Source organism: Dicentrarchus labrax, unplaced genomic scaffold (assembly GCF_905237075.1).
Source record: "Dicentrarchus labrax unplaced genomic scaffold, dlabrax2021, whole genome shotgun sequence".
Lineage (NCBI taxonomy): Eukaryota > Metazoa > Chordata > Actinopteri > Moronidae > Dicentrarchus > Dicentrarchus labrax.
Window position 1 is genome coordinate 26,121,942 of NW_026136704.1, and position 17,513 is coordinate 26,139,454.

Sequence of the window (17,513 nt, forward strand, 5' to 3'; positions counted from 1 at the left end):
AGTTTACGGACTGTGATTTTATGCTTTCTCACCTGCAGGATGATGACAAAGCAATGATAGAGATTATGGACCAGCTCAGCCCTGTAATCCTGGAAAGTTTTGTCAACGTTGCAGTCTCTGACACGGTGAGTTGTTGGAAGCTTAACTCCATGATTCAGTCTCAATCAAGATGTGTTTACACTTGATTTGCTTGTGTTTTACTTTTCCTGGGATTTTTTGCAGAGTTTATTCACACTGTATTAATTTCACGCGACATGCTTATTAGCTACTTTGATGAAAAGATCAGGTGTCTTTTAAATATGACAAAACAGCAAATGCTTGTTACATTGACTGTAAAACAGAAGCTTGATTTAGTTATCTAACATGTAAAAACTGAACAAACAGCTGGAATTGAGCAGCTGTTGGCTTTTTGACTCTTTTATGTAATCATCCAGATTTATTGAGACTGGTATAATACAAAATGTTCTTATATGCATTATGAAATTGTGTTTCTAAATATACTTCCTATGTTTCCCTTAATAACTGCCCTATTCACATTTAAATAAGTATGTTTAAGCACAAGGATGAAAGGGGGGATAGAAGAAATCCATTTCAGTCATGACCCCTGACCTTTGCCCCCGCTGTGCCCCTTGCTTGTTTGCAGGCCGCCCTGCCAGCTGGCCACCACGTGGACCTTCAGTGGCTCGTGGAGTGGAACGCGCTGCTCGTCAACAGTCATTATGACATTAGGAGCCCCTCACACGTGTGGATCTTCGCCCAGTCTGTGAAGGACCCCTGGGTGCTGTGTGTGTACAGCCTCCTCCGACAGGACAACCTTCCCAAGCACTGCCCCACAGCTCTCAGCTACGCCTGGCCCTACGCCTTCACTCGAATGCAGATGCTCATGCCTCTGGTAGACCCAAAGTAAGGAGGGACCACTTCTTCTATTTTCTATTTTCTGTGCATCCCTACTTAGCGTTGCTGTTTTAAGTATAGCCACCTGATACAACTTCCCCCCTCAAGATCTACTGTTAAAAACGGCCCAGATAAGAATAAGGATCTAATATTTTCTGTATGATTCACCAGTAACCCAGTGTATGCGAAGAAGACCAGCACGTCTGGCAGTGGGGACAATTACATAACCCTGTGGAGAAACTACCTGATCCTTTGCTTTGGGGTGGCCAAGCCCAGTATCATGAGCCCCGGCCATCTGAGAGCATCGACACCTGAGATCTCGGCCGCCACGCCTGACAGCGGTGTCAGCTACGATAACAAGGTAGCTGCCTCCCCGCCCTCTGGCCTTATTAATTCCCCCAGTGCTTTGTCTCTCCAGGATCAGGTGTTCATACGGAGCTTGTTGACATTCAAACTCGAAGCATCAGATTACACAGCAGCTACCTTACATGAATGGAACAGGAAGCTGATATATTCTCAACTGTACCTGCACTTATCTCAATGCAGGCCTGTGTAATTAGTGGTGTTCAAGCAGCGTTAGAGGTTTATTTGTCTGACTGAACTGTCCGTGTTTGATGTTTCAGGTTATCGGGAGCCCATCTGTGGCTTGGCTTCTGAAGCAGTTGGTTCCACTGATGAGGGCAGAGAGCATCGAGTTGACAGAGTCATTAGTTCTGGGCTTTGGTCGCACCAATTCCCTTGTGTTCAGGTATATCACAGAACAGTGTTTTAGATCTAATTCTAATCTGAAGAATTTTCTTTGCCTAAATGGACCCATTCTAATTCAAATTTCCTCTTACAAATGATGATTTGCTTGCTTAATTTTGATTGGCTCATTGGTTTCAAACATGGATAGCAGCACAGTATCACAATAGTATAGCTGCTGATTGCATCTGTAGTGTTGTTTTTGTCTCTTTTAATGGGACAAGACCAGTCAAAATTAAAGTTAGATCACAATCCATTATTCACCCTGTAGTTAAAGTGCATGTTGACCTGTATTTGGCTGGATTTAAGTGGAGATAACCAGGGGATTATAGTTGAGTGGTGCCTTGTTGCCATTTGCTGCCGCATTTCAGTTGTTCCCTACAAATCTGATTTTTTTTTTAGTTCAAAATCCTTGAAAAAAATAACTTTCTACTGAATTTTTACTCTAGTTCTTGTTTGATGAAATATTTTACCTGATGACGTGTTTAAATTTTCACCGTGTGCACACAGGGAACTTGTGGAAGAGCTACATCCCCTTATGAAAGAAGCATTAGAAAGAAGACCTGAGGTTGGTTGACTGTATTTACAGCACAGTACTCGACAGTAGCAAAGTATTCACTATTGGACTTAATTTGTTACCAGACAGCCGGCATGTATCAGTCACTAAGTAAAGATTAATAATATTGTTACCAAGAAATCCATTCCGAACTTTTTTTGATGATTTTTGCAGAACAAGAAGCGGCGTGAACGACGAGACCTGCTGAGACTGCAGCTGCTGCGGATCTTTGAGCTGCTGGCCGATGCTGGTGTCATCAGTGACAGGTTGGTAGGGCGTTAGTTGACACATTGCAGTCCCACACTGCACAGTATCACACTCACAGTACATGAGAGGGGAGCATAAGTAACAAAACAGGGTAATTAAGACATAATGTTGACACATAACTCCTTATAATATGTTGCTGTTGACAGATGTTGAAAAAGCAGTTGAAATATTAGTGTTGCACACTGTTTGGTTTCTGATTTCTTTTCAATGGGTGTCTCCCTGTTTTCTCTGTAATCCTAAAGTACAAATGGAGCTCTGGAACGTGACACCCTTGCCCTGGGCGCTCTGTTCCTGGAGTATGTGGATCTAACCCGAATGCTCCTGGAAGCTGAGAATGATAAAGATGCAGAAATCCTCAAGGACATCCGAGCTCACTTCAGCGCCATGGTGGCCAACCTCATCCAATGTGTACCAGGTACTGAGAAAAGATTCAGCTTGAACTAAAAATGCTCTGCTTCGTTTTGGCTGGGGTCAGCACAGCACATGGCGCACAAGACATTGATCTTGATTCGGATGTAGCCCAAGGGGAGGTGCAAAAATAGTGTTGCTTAAGGACATAGCAGGCCAGGACAAGTGATGACTCATGGGTTGCCAAGCATTCGTGAGTCCCCACTGAATGGCTAATGATCTGTCAAGGGACAACAACACCTTATTATCACATCGGAAAAAGCACTTTTAATAGTTAATTAGGAGTTTAAGATACTTGAATATTTTTGCTGACTCTTCACTGTCTCAATGAGCAGACCTCTAACAGGCTTTCTTGTCTCCCTCCCCAGTGCACCACAGGCGCTTCCTGTTTCCACAGCAGAGCCTGCGGCATCACCTCTTCATCCTCTTCAGTCAGTGGGCCGGCCCTTTCAGCATCATGTTCACGCCTCTGGACCGCTACAGTGACAGGAATCACCAGATCACAAGATATCAATACTGTGCCCTGAAGGTAAACATACTTTGTGCAATCTATTGCCTTAAACATACATACACATACATAGTAATATTTTCTCCTTAATGCTTAGAAGGAAAAGAAGTTTGCATCTTGGCAGTGGATACATTTGAGAAAAAATTCACATATGTCGTCTGTCTATCGTAGAATGATGCAGTAAAATATGTTTTTGTATCTAATGATCTGACCTGTTTCTTTGAGTGAATAGGCCTCTGAATCACCAAGCGGTTCTGCATTAGAGAAAATCCTGCCATCGTATCTCTATTAGCCAAGATATTTCTTAAAATGTTATTTTGGTTTGGTTTGGACTCTTCGTCACCCATAAGACAAATACAGGCTTAATTACAGTGCACACTCACCTGTGGTGGGGCACCCAATCCAGGGTTCACCAACATCAGATTATTCCGTCTCCTGTCTCGCTTCTATCTTTAGGTCTGAAGGGACTTAGTAGGTAGGCAAACATGATCAGTTTAATGTCACATGACTTCTGGGAACTCAACACGTACCTCCTGCTACCATACTGGTCTGTGTGCATTGAGTGTTGCCTATTGCAGCAGTAAACAACACAGCTGCTAAGTCAGTTGCTTGTCCAGGGTTGTGTTCAATGACAGCACTGGAATTAAATGTGTTGTTATTTTGCATATATACATTTTTGTCCTTGGGCGGATCAGTGGTTGTGTAAGATAAAGGGAAAAAGTTAAACTGTGAATATGTTTCTCTTGAGTATTAAAACCTATAACATATGAGTGTTGTTGACTGTTTGTTCTTCCAGGCTATGTCTGCTGTGCTGTGCTGTGGGCCTGTGTTTGATAACGTTGGCCTCTCTCCAGACGGTTACCTCTATAAGTGGCTGGATAATATACTAGCCTGCCAAGATCAGCGGGTATGTGGCCAATACTTTACCACCACGGTGCATTTAAACAAAGAGCTGACCCAGAAAGCCCCTCTGATACCTTGCGGAAGCCTGCTTTGTAAAAGCCCCACACTAGACCTTGCCAAGGGCTCACCATTATCTTGCAGGAGTGCTGGCAAGTAGTGAAGGAGAGTTTCAAAATAAATTTGTCTGATATTGTATTTATTTCAGTTTACTGTGATACAAGATAAAGCTCCTGCATGTTTATTTTACATGTTTGTCCTTTGCAAAATGGACTTTGAGCTCTCATGTTTGCATTACATGGCCTGAGGAGTAGCATTAACTGGAAAGGTAGCCAAGAAAATGTACTTTATCATCATCATCATTGCATGCATGACAGAAGTGGAGCTACTGAAATCTTTTTACACTGAATTCTTCAAAAATAAAAACAGAGATGAGATGAGATATTTCTAGTCATGATAAAATCTGGAGAACAGGGAATCCTTCCAGAAAGACATGAAATTCAACAGAGTCTGTGTTGGTTTCTGCTCCTGGCTCAGGTCCACCAGCTTGGCTGTGAAGTCGTCATCCTGCTCCTGGAGCTCAATGCTGACCAGATCAACCTGTTCAACTGGGCTGTTGATCGCTGCTACACAGGCTCCTACCAGCTCGCTTCAGGCTGCTTCAAAGCCATCGCTACAGTCTGTGGCAGCAGGTACAAGATCTCACAATCACCTGTTCAACTAGTTGAGCTCAGCTGCCTGTGCACATTGTTTTTATCAAGGCCAGTTATGTTCATCTTAATTTCTTTTAATGGAATTTGTGCCATTTTATACTTTATACTGATGTCTTTTTTGAGATGTAGTTAATTATCATTACTACCACTATTAAGTTTAGATACTGTATTCTCTGGTTCCCCAGCTTTCTTGTCTAAGTGAGGAAACCACTGCCAAATTAGCTTACACTTCTAAGCATCACCTCAACTAATCCTCTTAGAGGGCTCACTATTAGTCTGAAGTTGGCCTCCCGCTCTGGCTTTATCTCAAAACATAAACTCAAACATTATTTGGAACATTCAACAATTACTTCATAGTAATTTTCTCTCTTTCCTTACTAGCAGAAACTACCCAAGCGATATAGTAACACTGCTGAACCTGGTCCTCTTCAAAGCATCAGACACCAACAGAGAAATCTATGAGATTTCAATGCAGTTAATGCAGGTGAGAAACATAAGCACTTTTGTGCTTCTGCGTAGTTTTCTGTGGATTACTGGATAAATCACACATTTCTCCTCTTTCTTTAAACAGATTCTTGAAGCTAAGTTGTTTGTGTACTCAAAGAAGATTGCAGAGCAAAAGCAAAACAGCATCCTCTACGGCACCCACGGTCCACTGCCACCCCTGTACAGTGTTTCCTTGCCTCAGCTCTCCAGCCAGCTGGCCCGGATGTACCCTGAACTTACACTTCCTCTATTTTCAGGTAGCTGTTTATGTCATATGTGTGCTGTGTGTGCTGTGTGTGCTGTGTGTGTGTGTGTGTGTGTGTGTGTGTGTGTGTGTGTGTGTGTGTGTGTGGGCCACAGTAGGGTTAGCCACAGTATTTGAGCCGGCTCTCACAGGCTTGTCATCTTCTCATGGCTTCCCACAAAATGCTGGCCTCTCATCTTCCAAAGACACTTACTGTATCTATGGACACTCCCATTAACCACAGAAACACTGAGAGTGAAACTCAATTAAGGGATTGGTTAAAACTAAGTATACAGTATGTATTTTATTTCCATGTAGAATATAAACACTGCAGTCCCCACTGATGTTATTCTGACGTTAGTATTGCCTTTCTCCGGCTTGTTCCAGAGGTTAGCCAGAGGTTCCCCACCACTCATCCTAATGGGAGGCAGATCATGCTAACCTACCTCCTGCCCTGGCTCGGTAACATTGAGCTGGTGGATAGCGGCCTGCTGCTTCCGGTCTTCACACCATGCACCTCAGATTATGATGCTTCCAGCAGGACGACCAGCTCAGGTTCATCCCACCAACTGAAGGGCACTGGCTGGGGCTCCTTACAGGCCACATCTATGGTCCTCAATAACCTCATGTTCATGACCGCCAAGGTAAAGTCATGTTAAGGAATTGTAATGAAGAAGGGTTTGGGTAATCTGAGGTCAATGCAATTGACATGATGCTGTTTTCTTTTTTTTAACCCCCCTGGTCAGTATGGAGATGACCTACCTGGACTGGAGATGGAAAACGCCTGGAATGCTTTAGTCAGCAATGACAAGTGGAGCAACAATCTGAGAACCACACTGCAGTTTCTCATCAGCTTATGTGGTGTGAGCAGTGACACCACCCTCCTGCCATATGTAAGAGATATCATTAGGCCAACTGGAAAATGTTATGTGGCTATTATTTTAGCTCTTCCCAGTTTCTCATGGATATTTTGTGATATATTTGTGCAGATCAAGAAGGTGGTGATCTATCTTTGCCGGAACAGCACCATGCAAACCATGGAGGAGTTGATATTTGAGTTACAACAAACAGATCCAGTCAATCCGGTGGTGCAGCACTGTGATAGCCCTCCTTTCTATCGCTTCACTGCCACAAGCAAGGCATCGACAGCAGCTTCAGGTACATCTTTTAAAAACCCTGTCTCACTGAAAAGCTTCTATTTTTTTTTTAAACAGGAAAAATTAACCAACCAGGAAATCCCTACTGCAGTGGAACCACTTAGTGGCCAACCATAGAAAACTGTGTTTGCTCTGGACAGACCCAAGTGGTGAATTTGGAGCAGTGCTGGTGTTAAAGATCATGCTCAGTTGACTTGAACAACTGCACTTACGGTAAAACATAGAATTTAGCTTTTCTTTTGGTTCATTTCTAGGCACCACATCGAGCAGCAATACTGTTGTTGCCGGCCAGGAGAGCTTCCCTGACACAGATGATACCAAGACTGTAAAGGAGAATGGGGAGAGGTAGACAGCAATATCTCAGATCTTATGATTAGATTAACTGCAGTCCTAGCAAGACCCATTGTGATGACTTTTCTTTCTGACTTCAGGCTTAGTCACATAATGCGAGCCCACAACCGTCTGGAATCACGCTACAGTAACAGCTCTGGAGGATCGTACGATGAAGATAAGAGTGAGTGTATTTCTGCACCAGACACCCTACGAAAAAATGTGGTTGTCATGGTCTAGTGAGTGTGGAATACACAGGCTGGGTTGGAGGGTAAGATGGTGACCGGCATGGTGTCATTGATAATGCATGAGCAGTGCAGAGTCGCCTGGGGTTCTTAAAAGGCTTCTGTGAGAACTGGCACTGAAATAAAAGTAGTCAAGCCCGGGGCCTCTTCACTGCTGCCAGTGACCCAAAAACAGCTTTGTTATACTGAATTAGTCTTGAAGACTAATGTGAGTAAGAATAATTTGACAATGAAAAACATCCTTCAATACACCAAAATATATCAAAATTCAATGATATTATGTAGCTAAACATTATTTAAAAGCATGCCACCCATGTCCTGCTATGGATAATCCACTAACTCATTTTTGATTGAAATTTTCGATATGTGTATGTGGGAAAAAATGTCAGCATATACTGTATTTATTTTCTTTGACCATTTAGGTGAACCGTTGCCACCCTATGCTGATTGGCTGATGGTTGTCATTGAGACCAACCAGCCCCATCCTCTGCCCATGCCTCTAAATGGAGGATGCTGGGCTCCGCTGGTGGACTTTTTGCCAGAGACCATCACTCCCAGAGGACCACTGCACAGGTTAGACTGCTGCATACATTCATGCAAAATGTGCAAGTCACTCCTACAGAATTCCTAAGGCTGTTTACTTTGGGAACAGCAATCAAACTGTAATCTTTGACCTTCGATAATCTGTCAGAGTTTACCTCTAAATGCATGCAGATGAAGGCAGCACCACTCAGATGTTTCCTTTTGATGCTGTGTACTTCACAAGGTCATGTTTTGTGGACTTTGAAGAAGTGTGTTTTCAATTAATTGAGAGGATTGTATATGTGTTTGTGTTTGTAATAGGTGTAATATCGCGGTCATCTTCATGACAGAGATGGTGGTGGACCACAGTGTGAGAGAGGACTGGGCCATGCATTTGCCTTTACTGCTACATGCCTTGTTTTTGGGTGAGTTCACATTATAATCAGTTATCCCCATAAAACCCATCTATGTAATTACATTGTATAATAGAAATCTTATGGCTGACTTAATTTTTAAGGACTTTGATTTGAAATAATAATTTGTTGGAGAATTCAGATGAAGTTTCTCCTCTCCTCTCTAGAAATCTTTTATTCAGTTTCAAACGGGCTGATATGAGAGTGAGATAAAGGTTGTGAAATTGGCAGAGGGGAACTTGAAAAGAAACTCTAGTCCTTGCTATAACAACCAACAGCTTGTCTTAGAGTTCACAGTAGGCTGAAACAAGCTGACTCCTCTGGTTCTTTCTTCAGGCATGGATCACCACCGTCCAGAGGTTTTTGAGCACAGCAAACGTCTCCTCCTCCACCTACTCATCACGTTGTCCTGTAACAACAACTTCCAGGCCATCGCCTCAGTCCTACTTCAGACACGTGAGATCAACGGCACCAAGACCCTCACCTGCAAACCAAGTCTTCAGCCGGAGTATTTACCTTCAGGTGAAAAAATAGGCTTTTAATAATGCTCGTCTGTTTTCTCAACTACGAATATATTCATACTACAATAAAACAATAAAGGGTTGAAGTCGACTTTGGTCCTGTTGACAAGCATATGCTCGTCTCTCTGGCTAATATAAACTTGAACATCAGGAGGGAATGGCTAACATTCCCTTGAGAGGATGGATACATTTCTTATCGGGGGAGAAAATATTTGGACACCGTGCCAAAAGCAATATTGAGCACAGAGGACATCAAAGATCTTGATTAAAGCATTCCATTCTCCTATTTTTATCCTCTTGCCCAAATTGGGCCCATTGGCTCAGGCTTGGATAGGCTGGTTTGACTCCACTCCTCCCCCTGCCGATAATTTGTTTTGCAAATGTCTAGACATTTTTAAATGTCCAGCGTATTCTTTGTCCATTTGACCATTTGAATACAACTTCCGTGCTAAAAAGGTGATTTTTTAAAAATATATATATAGTAATACCACACAGTCATAACACTGCCATGGAGATCCAAAGAAAACATCCAGTTTCCTTCTCAGTCTTTGTATCAGCTTCAGTCCCATGTTTATTATATTTATTATATTTTTATACAGATCATGTAATATCTTGCAGAAGGAATCAGGTTGTAAATTACCAAGGAGATTAGGTGTGTAGCAATGTAGTAGGCAAACCTGACAGCCACACCACATTAAAGAAATGCTTTTAGTAGACAAGACTGGATTTCAAATTCCAGACATGTTAAAACACAGGTCAGGCTGCTCACTACACGTTTTCTTCTCATACTAACTCAAGCAAGTTACAGTTAAGTAACAGGGAAAGTGAATCATGTGTGCAAATGAACTACCGCAACCTGTTTCTGATCAAACACCTGTTGCTCTGTTGTGCTCAGGAGGATGTTATGACTTCCTGCGGGAGTGTCAGGCATCTCCTGTGCCAGACTCCGGTCTGAGTTCTTCTTCTACATCGTCCAGTTTGAGTCTGGGAGGCAGCAGCAACAACCTGCCTGAGATCTCACATGAGGTGGAGGAGCTGGTGGCCTCCAATAAAATGGATGAGAAGACTAACAAGCTCATTGAGTTTTTAACCACAAGGTACTGATGTCGATACACTGTTGGAATCACTTCCAGCAAGTACAGGAGCTGAACTGACAATGTAGTTTTACTTACAGGTCGTAACTGATGGCTGGTTGTATTACAAAATAAAAGCATGTCATAAAGCAGAAATATCCTTCTGATATGCTGACATATTTTCCTCATATTTCTTGATTTAGATTACCACCTAGTGGTGCTGTATGCATAGTGCAATAGAGTTTTATAGCAGTAAATCAAATTTAATATTTGAATTAAGGTAGTGCTGCTGGCATTTACCGGGTTTAATTGTAAATATTGGAAATTCCAATCAAAATTAGTGTATAGTGTAATTTGTGTAGCAGATTCAGAATAATGAGCCAATTGTCCCACTTCTACTGTAGCAGACCTCCACATAATACAATAATAATAATAATACACTATATACTGTTAGTAACTAATTAACTGTTGTTTTATAGAGCATATGGACCACTGTGGTGCCATGAAGACATTTCACCAAAGAACCAAATTTCAAAAAGCACTGGGCAGCTGACGAACTTTCTGCGACATGTGGTATCTGTGTTCAAAGAGTCCAAGTCAGGTAACCCTTCAATAAATCTTTAACAGTAATGATTGGTTACTTATACTACAGAACCCTCTCTGTACCACTCAATAATTCTCATTTTCATTTGCTCATTCTTCTCTCTGTGCTTGTTAGATTTCCACCTGGAGCAGCAGCTCAGTGACGTGGCGCTGCAGACGGCCTTGTGTAGTTCATCGCGCCACTACGCCGGACGTTCCTTCCAGGTATTTCGAGCCCTCCGCCAGCCCATCTCTGCCCATGCCGTCTCTGACCTGCTCTCAAGGCTGGTGGAAGTTGTCGGTGAACATGGAGAAGAAGTGCAGGTTAGTGCATGTGTATGAGGATATAGGTTTTTTGGAATTTCTTCTTTACATTTCTATCACAGTGAAATGCCCTTCATTAATACAGTTTATAGTAGTAATTGTTGGTAAAATACAAACTGATCAACTGTCTCAATCAGAGTATATATTGATTTACTGAATCATTTGTACTCTGAGTTTGTTTTCAAGAAAGTAGCACATGGATTCAGGGTCTGTTTCTCTCTTACAGGGCTATGTGATGGAAGTATTACTTACACTGGAATCTGTAGTGGATAACTTGGCTGAATGTCTCAAGAACAACGATCTCATGGCTATCTTGACGAGGTTTGTGTCTCCACTAGGGCTGTCAGTTAAACGCGTTATTAACGGCGTTAACGCAAACCCATTTTAACGGTGTCAATTTTTTTATCGCGAGATTAACGTTCTTTTTGGCCTAGAACAATTTGTAGTTTTTTTCACATGCTGTTGCAACAACTAGTAACGTTAGAAAAACTACAACACCACACCGGATCTAGCTAGACTGGAAACAAAACAACAGGCACGCTGCACACACTTGTTTAAGAGTAGTAGACGTTACGTTTTGAGTGGATGGCGAGCGCGAGACGCCGAAATGGATGCCAATAATATTCTGAATGGAAAGTTTACTTTTAAAAAGTTGCCAAATGGTTCCATTGACAAGACCAAAGTGATCTGTGTGTTTTGTCGTTGTGAACTGAGCTATCATCACAGCACGTCCAATCTGAAATACCACTTGATGGCCAAGCACACAGCTGATGGGAATTCTCCGCCCCCTCGTCAAAACCAGGCAACAATGGATGATTTTTCAATAAAAACATTTGCACAAAGCAAGCCGATCCACTTTTCCATGTTGATAAGAGCATTAAAATGAGAAGAAATAATGGGACAAAAAGAAATCAAGGGACATTTAGAATAGATAAAAATGTGCGATTAATTGTGAGTTAACTATGACGTTAATGCGATTAATCGCGATTAAATACTTTAATTAGTTTGACAGCACTAGTCCCCACATATATTTATGTTAAAAAAGGTTGTGTTTTTTTCGTTAAAGCATAATTGACTTTAATTTATCGTTTGTTTGATTCCAGAGCCTCATCTCCAGATTTCCTCACCAGTTTCAAGCTGCTGTCCAACAGGAAGAGCACAGGGCAGCTCAATCTTAGAAGAGATGAGAGGAGCCGACATCAGAGGAGCTCTTCTGTCCCCAAGAAGTTTGGAGAGGCAGATAGGTGGTCTGATCCACCCCGCAGTGCTACCCTGGACCGTATCCAAGCCTGTGAACAGCAGGTTTTGTTAGCCAAGACCCGCAGCTCATCCTTATCTAAAGACAACATCACCGACCCAACCAACATCAACCACCCCAGCAACCTGCTGGCAACCATCTTCTGGGTGGCGGTGTCGCTGATGGAGTCAGACTTTGAGTTTGAGTATCAGATGTCTTTGAGACTGTTGAATAAGCTGCTGGGCCACATGTCGCTAGACAAACCGGAGAACAGGGAGAAGCTGGAGAAACTGCAGAGCCAGCTTAGATGGAGCAGCTTCAGCGGGCTCCAGCAGCTGCTGCTGAAGGGATTCACCTCTGTGTCCACCACTGACCTCACGCTGCAGCTCTTCTGCCAACTCACACCTGTGTCACGAGTGCCTGTAGTGGACACGTCACAAGCCATAGGTATGCCATTGGGGTCGATGGATGTGGGGTTTTAAAGACTTATAATATGAATGTTAGAAGCTGTTATTTTGTGCCAACATTGCTGAATTTCATAAAATTACAAGGCATCCATATAATTCTACATAAATTACAGGCCAGTGACCTTTCTCCAAAAGGATTTTTCAAAGTGAATATGTTCAGATGAATTACTGAATTAATTTGTTTCATCCATTAGGTTTTCCCCTGAATGTTCTCTGCCTGCTCCCACATCTGGTGCAGAACTTTGATGGCCCCACGCAGTTCTGTCAAGATGTTGCAGAGAAGATAGCCCAGGTTTGGCTCTATTAATGCTTCTATCTTTCATTTTTACTCAAAGATTATTACATGTTTTAAGCTAATGCAATTTCTGTGTATAGGTATGCCTTGAGGAGAAGAACGCCAAGCTCTCCAACCTTGCTCATGTCATGACTCTGTATAAAACGCACTCGTACACACGAGACTGCTTCTCGTGGGTCAACGTGGTGTGTCGATATCTTCACGAAGCTTTCTCGGATATCACCCTGAACTTGGTCACTTACATGGCAGAGGTTTGTGCAGACATATCAGCTGATCATATATTTGCTGAGCAGCAGTAAAACAGTTGTGCAGTAATTGTTAATATGGCAGCTTCTCAAAAGCGCCTAAATAAATTAATTTAATTTAAATGTGTCGTTACAGCTGTTGGAGAAAGGTCTCCCCAGTATGCAGCAGACCCTGTTACAAATCATCTACAGCCTCCTGAGTCACATGGACCTGAGTGGGATCCAAGCCAAGCCCTTCAACATGGAGGTGCTCAAGACAATTGAAAAATTTGTCCAGGTAACTTCAAATAAAGAATTAACACCTAAAAATGTGTCCAACTGCCAAAAATGAATATATATAATATGCCTTATATTGATTTTTAGTGAATGGCTAAATGATATAAGTCATATTTCTAAGATATTTCTGTCACTGAGATACTGTATATGCTCAGAAAGTGAAAGCATTCACGTCACCTACATCAGATGTGATCACTGGAAATCTTAAGGCATTGTGCTCTGAGTAAGAGTCTTGTGTCCCCTGTTCCTTTTATAAGTGTTCATGGGAAAAAAATGAAAAAAAGCCATCTTGTGTTAGCACAGTAAATTTGTAGACACACCCAAACTATAAACAGTCTGCCTTTCTGCCACAGGCCAGGCCTCTGCTTATTCTCACACTGAATCCATTTTCCTTTAGCTTCCTTCTGCGAGCCAACTGCCAGAACACTTGTCTCTAAAAATAGAACTACATTAAAACACACAGAAAGACTTTTTGTGATTGTTTCTTTTTCTAAACATGTGGTTGTGTTGGTTTTTGTCTGTGTCCATGGGTGAATTGGTGTGTGGGTGTCTGTCTTGAGTGTAGACTGTCCACTGGGGAGAAGCGCTGAATATCCTGAAGCTGGTGGTTTCTCGATCAGCCAGTTTGGTGCAGCCATCATCCCCACAAAGTGACCTCTCCTATGAGGACATCAGCCGTGTCTGGGACCGCTCCTCCAAGGCCTTGCCTGGGAAAACGCTGGATTTCCACTTTGACATATCTGAGGTTAGAGACTCTTTCTTCAACTTTCTTTTAACCGTGTTTGAAAGTTATTGGTTTGAAAGTCCCCGTAGCATTAGGAGAGCATAACGTTTGTATGTTTGCTCCAGTATTTTTTCCTGTATTTTCCAGGGTGTGGTGCTTGTTGAGGTTTTGTGGAATCTTGTTAAGCTTTTTGGAAAGGAAACATTTCTTCCCTTTCCTTAGTGCTGATATTTCTTTTTGACCAAACCCCTCGAGATTAGCTTGAAAGCTCGAAAGGTAAACACAATTAACCAAGCAGTGCAGAGCTGGAAAGTGATGTCAAAGATACAGACAGAGGGGTGTATGTGTGGGAACTGAACAGGGAGCTATTTGTGTAGCTTATGAATGGCAGGAAATGATGTCAGCTCTTTGCTGCCGTCCTTTGTATGTGAATCAGAGAGTTCTAGTGGATAGCCAACAGCGTGTGTATTTAAACTTGAGACCACTGATATTTCTTGAAATACCCAGTTATTTTTAGACTGATGGATAAAGCAGAGACAAAGCATACCTTTCCTGAAATGCGTCACCCAGTCGGGATGCCAAGTGGAATAAAAACTGAACATTGATTAAAAAAAAAATTTGTTGAAAGATTAATCACTTTACGGTCATCATGGAACTGTCAAAATCGCAGCAGCTCAATGGAGACTGAGTCATGGATTGACTAAGCGGGGAGGAATTTTCTCTTCTTCAAACTTGGCCTGACTCATCAAGGTTTCTGTCTGCACATGTCTGTTTGTTTGTGTCCGTGCTGTTAGACACCGGTGATTGGTCGGCGGTATGATGACCTGCAGCGTTCCCCAGGCCAAGATGTGAAGAGCAGAACCACAGCCGTGACCCGCAGCACCTCCTCTACCTCCTCTGGATCCACGTCCAACAACGTCCTGGTGCCAGTCAGCTGGAAGAGGCCTCAGTCTTCACAGGTGTGCACCTCTTCTCATTCCTTCTGATTCACTGAGGACATCAAATGTCAGTGTGTTTAATTTTTGTTTATCAAGAAAAAACTAATTGAAGGCTGCATTTGATTCCTGTTTAATACATTATTACAGTATTTATGTATTTGGATATATTATCTGGATATGGGAAAAAAATGTTAATACCAGGTGTAAGTGAATGTGATCAGTTCAGCAATGTAAATGACATCTAAACATTGTGATCCCATTCTTAAGAAAAAAATCTGTCCAGTAAGTTTATAGGTCACCGAACTCTGCCTCTTCCTGCTAGCTTAAAGGAAGCTCAGCATAAAGATACAAGTCTTCCCAAAAGACTTTGCAAAAAGTGATTTAGAAATGAATGAGGTCTGTTCATGGCATTGCTTTCCTTGATCTGGATCTAACTAATTTACATATCCAGATTTGATCACATTGCAGACACAATAGAAATAACAAGACTGCATTTTAACAACATGTGTAAATACAAAGACCAATGGATTCTCAATGTAATTATGCAGATAATGTGTCCAGATACAGGTCATAGTGCCAGGTGTAAATGGGGACTAAAACTGTAATTTGGTTCAAGTGAAACTGAATTGTGACATCCAAGTTTTGTTTTTCTTTCCCTCTGCAGAAAAGAACACGGGAAAAACTGGTGAATGTATTGTCTTTGTGTGGACAAGAAGTGGGGCTCACAAAAAATCCTTCGGTGAGATAGACTTCATTGTAGCAGTGCTATATTATCATGTATTGACGAACACCCTGTAAGAACCTTTTACATTTTTGTCTATTTGTTTCTCTTTACAGGTGATCTTCTCCAGTTGTGGGGAGCTAGACCTCATGGAGCACCAGCCCAGCCTGGTGTCCTCCGATGATGGGACCCGGGAACCAGACAACATGGACGACACCACCTCGGAGCAGCAGTTCAGAGTCTTTAGGGACTTTGACTTCCTGGATGTGGAGCTTGAAGATGGAGAGGTGAGTCTCAGAGCCTGGAGTTTTAAAACAGTGGTAAAGAAAATTATTTATCCCCCTCCTCACTTCCTCTCACATTGTAGGAATAACAATATAGTCTTTATTAGTGTATATATATAATATAGTATTTCCTCCAAAGAGCACTCTTATATTGTGTTGGGTCAGGTCTGCCTTCTCTGTGTAATGGGGTTTTCTTTTCCTGTTTTTCCTTACCGTGCTATCTAGGAGCTACAGGTAAGTTTAGTCACGTTACATTTGGACTTGCTGTGTTCTTTGAAAGAGTGTTTGCTTGTGCAGATAATTTAGTGAACTGCCACACTGATGGCAAAGAGAAGCAAATGTGTGTGCATGCTGAGTAATTTAGAAAAAACTGATTCTGCTGTTTAGTGTAAGAGACATATTCATTAAATTCTTAAGTACTGGAAACACAGTATGATAAAATATATATAATATTTCATATAGACATCACAAAAGACTAGTAGTATTTTAGTCACTCTAATAGTAACCAGTGACATGGATGTATCCCTGATGTATAATTTTATCTTTAATATAATATATTTTTATGGTTATTGAGAGAAAACAAATAAATATTAGTTATAATATTTTACACACAGCTCCCCTTTGGCATATCATTATATACTCATAGCTTCTATGAATGTGTACAGTACTTAACCTAGGATATGAGTGGCTTGATTTTCACTGATGTTAATTTCCAACATAGTTGCACATTATGCACATACTAGTAGTCTATGTTCAGTTTACCTTAATTCAAATTGAGCATCTGAATATAACACGTAACCTATGATAGAGTTGTTGTCACTTAACAGTTGCAAATCTGACCAACTTGATGGGATTTTAGAAATTACTCAGTCAGTTTCTGATGGTTTATTTTGGGCGAAGAACAAAAAAAACTTTGTTCAAGGGAGTTCTGTCACATTTGAGGCCAAAATGCTGATGATATACACGGTGCTGTGCGTATTTTTACAGCAATAACATTATTGCTTTACATTTAACACTACTGATAATGAATATCTCTTTGTTTCATTTTAGTACTACTTAGTCAAGCTTAAAAGCCGCCGTAACATCTTGGTATTAGATGCAGTAGAAATAACATACATATATAAATATCTTACAGTGTCAGCTGTTCTCCGTATTCCTGCTTAACTTTCACACCAAAACAACTGCAGCAGTCAACAAAAGTGCACCACAGACAGTTTTATAAGTTAATGACACTACAACAAGTTAAATGGGATGACAATGTGTGATGAAGGATTTCTGACCACATATATTACTTTGTTTTCATCTCAAATGTAGTTTGGTTTACTTTAAATGAAGATTATATGTCAAAGTCAAAGCTTTTGCTTTCTACCAGTGGTAGGTATTAAAATAATCATCACAGGAAGTCTCCCTTGTTTGATCTGTTGATGTGGAATTTGGTG

General features: G+C 41.5%; 1 protein-coding gene across 10 annotated transcripts in view; it reads left to right on the forward strand.

The window, feature by feature from the left end:
* frya (furry homolog a (Drosophila)) overlaps positions 1-17,513 on the forward strand; it is a 53,167-nt gene that overhangs the window by 28,240 nt on the left and 7,414 nt on the right. For 6 of the 10 annotated variants that reach the window (XM_051397172.1, XM_051397167.1, XM_051397164.1 and 3 more), the window contains exons 20-51: positions 39-125; positions 644-903; positions 1,066-1,255; positions 1,518-1,642; positions 2,149-2,206; positions 2,369-2,460; positions 2,704-2,876; positions 3,238-3,398; positions 4,174-4,284; positions 4,815-4,969; positions 5,372-5,474; positions 5,562-5,733; positions 6,108-6,364; positions 6,467-6,613; positions 6,710-6,878; positions 7,132-7,222; positions 7,309-7,391; positions 7,875-8,025; positions 8,296-8,399; positions 8,724-8,909; positions 9,804-10,005; positions 10,461-10,582; positions 10,700-10,887; positions 11,114-11,208; positions 11,991-12,571; positions 12,786-12,883; positions 12,967-13,137; positions 13,268-13,408; positions 13,973-14,152; positions 14,926-15,090; positions 15,734-15,808; positions 15,907-16,077. In XM_051397172.1, the coding sequence (XP_051253132.1) occupies positions 39-125; positions 644-903; positions 1,066-1,255; positions 1,518-1,642; positions 2,149-2,206; positions 2,369-2,460; positions 2,704-2,876; positions 3,238-3,398; positions 4,174-4,284; positions 4,815-4,969; positions 5,372-5,474; positions 5,562-5,733; positions 6,108-6,364; positions 6,467-6,613; positions 6,710-6,878; positions 7,132-7,222; positions 7,309-7,391; positions 7,875-8,025; positions 8,296-8,399; positions 8,724-8,909; positions 9,804-10,005; positions 10,461-10,582; positions 10,700-10,887; positions 11,114-11,208; positions 11,991-12,571; positions 12,786-12,883; positions 12,967-13,137; positions 13,268-13,408; positions 13,973-14,152; positions 14,926-15,090; positions 15,734-15,808; positions 15,907-16,077 (5,064 nt within the window). The remainder of the gene's footprint in view (positions 1-38; positions 126-643; positions 904-1,065; positions 1,256-1,517; positions 1,643-2,148; positions 2,207-2,368; positions 2,461-2,703; positions 2,877-3,237; positions 3,399-4,173; positions 4,285-4,814; positions 4,970-5,371; positions 5,475-5,561; positions 5,734-6,107; positions 6,365-6,466; positions 6,614-6,709; positions 6,879-7,131; positions 7,223-7,308; positions 7,392-7,874; positions 8,026-8,295; positions 8,400-8,723; positions 8,910-9,803; positions 10,006-10,460; positions 10,583-10,699; positions 10,888-11,113; positions 11,209-11,990; positions 12,572-12,785; positions 12,884-12,966; positions 13,138-13,267; positions 13,409-13,972; positions 14,153-14,925; positions 15,091-15,733; positions 15,809-15,906; positions 16,078-17,513) is intronic. The other 4 variants (XM_051397165.1, XM_051397173.1, XM_051397170.1 and 1 more) reach the window with 1 other exon arrangement.